We start from the raw sequence: 6,311 nt of genomic DNA, 5'->3' as shown, positions 1-6,311 counted from the left end.
AGGTCACCAGCCTCTGAACATGGCTTGTTCGAACCAAACGATCAGCCATAGGTGCCTTGTCTCTCCAATAGTTTTAACATTTTAAGGTAGTAGAACCCAAAACCCAGAGTTTTCCTTGACATCTGTTTTGCAGAACTTTCCAGGTGATGTTAACATGTGGCAATTGTACTAAATGGAAAATTAACACTTTCCTGAGCTCTTTTTGCCCTCCAAGCCTCAAAGCTATGAATTGTTTCAGCGTAGTCTGCTGCTTGCCAAGCCAGCTTGGGTTTCACTGGCTAAAAAGTGAGAACACACAAATAACCTGTGAATAAAAAACGTGTCTGGGTGTACCAGAGCCTGCTCTCCGTGTTGCTGCTTTAGTTCTATTTCTCTACATTAAACAAATGATAAAGTCATGAAAATAACACTGCACTGAAGCAGCTCCGAAGGACTGTTCCTCTTTTACATTCCTGTTCTGCAACTCTGCTCTCGCTGCATGTCCTTAAGTGTGAGCAGGAGGACGATTATAAACCTCTCACTCACTCAATAAATGATTTCAAAAGGAAAAAGAGTCCTGCAGTCCATGGTCAAACATCTGAACCTGCAGAGGAGTCCGGTGAGTAAAGATGATCTGGTTCTGTTATCAGTGTCGGATTACATTTTGTGAGTTGCTGTTTGTTAGTTTAAGAACAGTAAACAGAGAAGCCAGAATGAAACCTTGAATTGGGTCTAAAGCCGGGCTCATACTGCAGGAGTTTTAAAATGCTTCTAAATTTTAAAATCGGGGAGCATCACACACATCAGGAGAATCTTAACAGATCTTCTTCTCTGTTATCTCCAGCATGCTCACACTACAATATATGAAAATCATGACTCATCACAAACTATATGATTTTATTAAGATAATCATGCCACCTCAGGAAAGTACCACCTCGTGACCTCACACAACAGAGCCGGTGGTTAAATTTGTGATTATAATGCTTTGTGAAAAACGTTTAAAAAAAGAATACGTTTTGGGTGATGAAATATTGGGATATAATCAAAGATGGTTTTAAGAGCTGGATGTTATATTGTAACTGTAATATTATACAGTTGTCCGGCACACCTGTGCGTTTTGCGTCCTGCTGCTGGTCGCCCCTACTGTCCACTGATTAATGTCCTCCCTCGTCCCTTGCGGTTATATTAGTCACACACGACTTCTGCCAAACCCTTTAATGAGGTTATAGTCAAAATTTTAAATTCTAAATATCAAAATGTTTGGAATAAATCAAACTGTCCCCAACGATCTCCGAGTGGATCGCGGACTTTAATATTGGATTTTTACACGACTCACATTACAAGATAATCTGGGGAAGATAATTGGTTCTGAGCAGCCTTGACCCAGGAACGACCGATTGTTTGATTGTCGGGAAAGAGGAATCTGACCTCAAATCGGCCTGATTATCCTGCAGTCTGAGCCAGGCTTGAGTATTGACACAGTAAAGTTTTGGATCCGTGCATAGTGGTTAACAATGTTTTAGAGAGCATCGGAGACAATAAATTAGCCAAAGGTGCACAACCACATGTGTCTTTGGTTTCCACAATGCTCTTCGTTTATTACAAACGTACAAAGCCTGGTTCTCTGATGAACAGCATGTCTCCTAAAATATCATGTTCCCTTTTTAGGAAAGAAAAGAAGTTATCTTCAGCAGGGCTGAAACTGAAGATCAACATGCTACACCACCTCACTTCCTTCAGCTTTCTTCTGTCTGTCCTGCTTCATCTTAACCCCTTGCTAGCTTACTCGCTGAAAAACTGTGCTGTATTTCCTTCTTATGATGTCTGGGATATTTTTGTTACATGTGCAGATCGGGACCTCACTTCCATCCCCGATGACATTCCTGAAAACACACTATCCCTGGATTTAGACACAAATCAAATTCTAACAGTGAACAGAACCGACTTAAGGGGATTGTCGAAGCTACTTTATTTACATATGGAATGTAATGCAATGTCACACATTGACGACAGAGCTTTTGAAGACTTGGTACATTTAAGAGATCTTCTCTTGGGTTCTAATACCTTAACAACCGTAACAGAGGACATGTTTCAGGGATTGTTCAGATTAGAGAATCTGTCTCTGGAAAAAAATCAAATCCAATACATCTCCCCAAAGGCCTTTCAGCCACTCACCAGATTACAGAAAGTGAATCTGTGCTATAACAGGCTTCATCAACTTACTGAAATCGTGCCTATTTTACAACTACCAAACTTAAGGGAGCTAGTAGCGGGAATGAACAGGTTCAGCTCGTTTGAGACTGATGACCTGCCGTTCAACAAATCAAGCCTGAAAATTCTTTGGTTTAATGGGAATCCACTGAGAAAGTTCAGCGTTACGAAAGACGTCTTCCCCTATCTTGAGTTTCTTGATTTGTCCAAATGCGTGCCCGGCTTTGAGTGGGATGTAAAGGAAAATAACTTTCTCAGGAGCTTAAAGGGTTTGTATTTAAGTGGAACTGAAGTAAGCTTTGAAATGTACAGAACCATTTTTCAGAGTGCCTTTGCCGTGGAGTACATCTGGCTTTCTTCCATAAAAGAATGGTTAAATATTGGTCTGATAAAGTTTGTCTGCCAGATGCCTTCATTAACACGACTTAATTTGACCTTAAACAACATCTACACTTTAAACGCCACTCTGCTTCAGCCTTGCTCTCAAATCACTGAGCTAGTTTTGTCTAGCAATGCCATGACCAACTTGTCTGAGAAATCACTCAGACCATTGAACCGACTCGAGGAATTGTACTTAGATAACAACTTTCTACACAGAGTGCCAGTTGCCGTCAGAGGACTCTCCAAACTCATAGTCCTAGATTTAAGCTTCAATGATATTGGAGAGTTGGGTTGCTTTGACTTTCTGAATCTGACATCATTGTTAAATCTCTTTCTCCAAAGAAATCGCATTTCAGTACTCAGAGGATGTGCTTTTAAAGACCTGAAAGAGTTGACAGAACTCAATATTGAATCAAACCCAGTTTATACAATGCATGATACCTTCACAGTCAGTTTGCGGAAACTCTTCATTTTGAACATGAACATGAATGGTTTTCAGGGCTTGAGAAAAGGAGACTTTAAAGTTTTGCCGTCCCTCCAGGCTTTGTATTTACAATCATTGATGATATGCAGTGTGGAAAATGGGACATTTTATGGACTTCATCATCTTATAACTCTAGCCTTATCAGCTTACACTGTCAACAGAGACATTTTCAGAGGGATGCCAAACCTAAAAAATCTGACACTGTATCTCCCTGCATCTGGGAACAGCCTGAGCCATCAATTTAATGAAGATCCCCCTTTCGTCTTTCTTCCTTTTCTGACGAGTCTTACAATCTATAACAGCAATAAAAAGAGCATTGTTATCTCACCGAATTTGCTCTGCGGTCTACAATATTTAGAAGAGTTTACAGCTGTGACATTTTTCACTGAGACACCACACACAGACACCTTTACATACACCCCTCGTCTGACTAGTCTTCAGATTACCAACAGCCATGTCACAAATCTGAAACCTGAACTGTTTCAGCCGTTAACCAACCTGCAAGCTCTTGACCTCCCCAAGAACAAGCTCCGATCTTTGAATTTTCTGACCCGGGCCAACCTGTCTGCACTAATCTGGTTGAATCTGAGAGACAATGAGTTGACAATGATCAACGAGACGATCCTCCAGTCTCTCCCTGCACTAACATACCTTGACCTTTCTGGTAACCCTTTAACTTGTGACTGCCTCAGTATTGGCTTCATTGAATGGGTGAAGAACAATAACCAAACTCAGGTTGTCAACGCCTACCAGTACGACTGTTACTTTCCTCCAAGCAAACAGGGAACCAAGTTGTTGGACTTTGATGTTCAGTCCTGTAAGATGGAACTCAACTTCCTGTGCTTTATATCCAGCGCTTGTCTTGTTGTGCTAACTCTCATCACGTCATTCATGTACCACTTCCTGAGGTGGCAGATTGTCTACGCCTGCTGCCTCTTCCTGGCCTTCCTTTATGACAGCAGGAATAGGAGAAAGGGATTTCCTCACCTCTACGATGCCTTCATCTCCTACAACGTTAACGATGAGGCCTGGGTCTACAGAGAGATGCTTCCAGCGTTGGAGGGAGAGCAGGGCTGGAGGCTCTGTCTGCACCACAGAGACTTCCAACCAGGTAAACCACTTTGTCTGCCTGTAGTAATTAAAAAAAGTTAATGCTTCCTTAACAAGCAGATTAGACTATATCTTTTCCAGAATCCTGCTGCATGTACTTTAACCAAGAACAAGAAAAGCCAACACATCACCCCTGTTCTTCAATCCCTGCACTTGGCTTTCAGGGCACACCAGAATTTATTTTAAAATGTCATGCACTGCATGGCCCTTCCCTTAATTTATTGGGGGCTATCTATTGGGGGCCATTTATTTCCATTAAGAGCTTTGCTTAAAGCAAGTGTGATACTCAGTTTTTTTCTTAATGACTTGTTGCTGCTACAAGAGTTTCACTTCCATTATTTGACGGCAAGCAGTATTTTCTACGCTCAATGACGCTTGGTTTAGTCAGTTTGTAGTTTTTGATTCTTTGATGACCACTTCCAGGAATTGTGAAAAATAAAAAGGGTTTCAGGGACCGGGACCACTTTCCATTGGGACTGTGAAGAGTTCACAGTTTTTGCAGTTAAACACATACGTGCCCCCTCCATGTAATGAGCTGTAAGGGAGTTGGGTTTACTTCAGACCACACTAAATGAGCCAGGACTTTCACTTTTAGGATCTGAATTGTTGTGTCCGCAGGTAAACCCATCATAGAGAACATCATGGACGCCATCTACAGCAGCAGGAAGACCATCTGTGTCATCAGCTGGAACTACCTGCAGAGCGAGTGGTGCTCCAAAGAGTTCCAGATGGCCAGGTGGGGGGGTGCTGCCTCTTTTTGTTCCTCCTTTCTTTAAAAAAACATACGATAACATAACTCAATGGATACAATCAGGTGGGGAAAGGCTGAAACACAGTCGTCATTGATACATAATCAAGGGTAAAACATTACCAAAGTAAGACAAGATGGCAGACAGACTTGGGTTGGCAACCGGCAGGTCGCCGGTTTAAGTCCTGGTGCGGACCAAAATATGGAAGTTGGTCTGGTAACTGGAGAGGTGCCAGGGCACTTCCAGATCACTGTAGAGGTTCCCTTGAGCAAGGCACCGAACCCCCAACAGCTCTGGTGCGCTCCCTGCATAGCAGTGTGTAGCAGTCCCACTCTGACATCTCTCCACTAATGCATTTCCTGTTTGTGTATTATGTTTTTGAGAGGCATATCTCTCAATTACAAAGTGTAACTAACAAAGTATGTTGGGAAAAAAATTACACTGCAAGACCGATGCCGGGCAAACTGGCTGACATTTAGCTTGACTTAACAATGAGTAGTACGATGAAAAATGGTGACTAGACAGGGCTGAAATCGTACAGTCTATGCTTACTTCAGTAGTCTAAATGATTGACAGATGTTGTGGCCCACTTCATTGATTTGCTGATCATTAGGGCTAAATTTATTCAGCCTACTGGCCATCGATAGTGCTTCAGACCGAAGAGATGATAAGAAACTAACTTAACTAATGAATTTTTTTACGGAACATTGGTAAGTTTAATTGAATTGTACTTAAGTCAACTTAACTGACTGCAATGCTAAGTCTGTTAGCTCATGAATGGCTATTACTTTTATGTGTTCGCATCAAGCTAACATACTAAGTTGTCTATCCAGGTCCATCTGTGTTTGACTTTACAGGAATTCTGTTAATATTTGTGCTTCATACATTTATTTGTATTGGATTGGACCTGTGCTGTATTGTGTGTTGTTGCAGCTTCCGACTCTTTGACGAGCAGAAGGACGTGTTGATTCTGCTGTTTCTGGAGGAGATCCCAGCCCAGCAGCTGTCTCCGTACTATCGCATGAGGAAGCTGGTGAAGAAACGTACCTACTTGAGCTGGCCGAAGGCTGGACAACACACGGGAGTGTTCTGGCAGAGTGTGCGTAGAGCTCTGGAGACAGAGGATGCTCCCGAAGAGGATAGCAATCTGCTCACGGCCGGCAGAGCTCCTTAATCTGGAGCTTGAAATAATTTTACCCTTAATCACAACTGCAGAATATATTAAGGTTTATGTATTAATAGTGTTGCCTGAAATAATAAACCATAGCTCCACCTGCATAATTAATTTTAGTTAAGCATAAGAAATGTAATCATTCTGTGAAAAAACAAGAATAAATCACCATTATTTCCTCCCTTGAAAAAATCTTCAATTTATTGAAGCAAGTATCCTGATAGAC

At 41.8% G+C, this 6,311-nt stretch overlaps 1 protein-coding gene across 1 annotated transcript; it reads left to right on the top strand.

Moving 5' to 3' along the window:
- Window positions 1-2,050: 2,050 nt before the first annotated feature.
- On the top strand, window positions 2,051-6,243 carry LOC136177128 (toll-like receptor 13). Its single transcript, XM_065948360.1, has 4 exons — window positions 2,051-3,894; window positions 3,964-4,166; window positions 4,784-4,901; window positions 5,848-6,243. The coding sequence occupies exons 1-4, from the start codon at window positions 2,066-2,068 to the stop codon at window positions 6,086-6,088; spliced, it is 2,391 nt and encodes a 796-aa protein (XP_065804432.1). The 5' UTR covers window positions 2,051-2,065; the 3' UTR covers window positions 6,089-6,243.
- Window positions 6,244-6,311: the final 68 nt, after the last annotated feature.

Source organism: Labrus bergylta, chromosome 19 (assembly GCF_963930695.1).
Source record: "Labrus bergylta chromosome 19, fLabBer1.1, whole genome shotgun sequence".
Taxonomy (NCBI): Eukaryota; Metazoa; Chordata; class Actinopteri; order Labriformes; family Labridae; genus Labrus; species Labrus bergylta.
The sequence above is the reverse complement of the archived record's forward strand: the minus strand, read 5'-3'. Positions and strand labels throughout refer to the sequence as shown.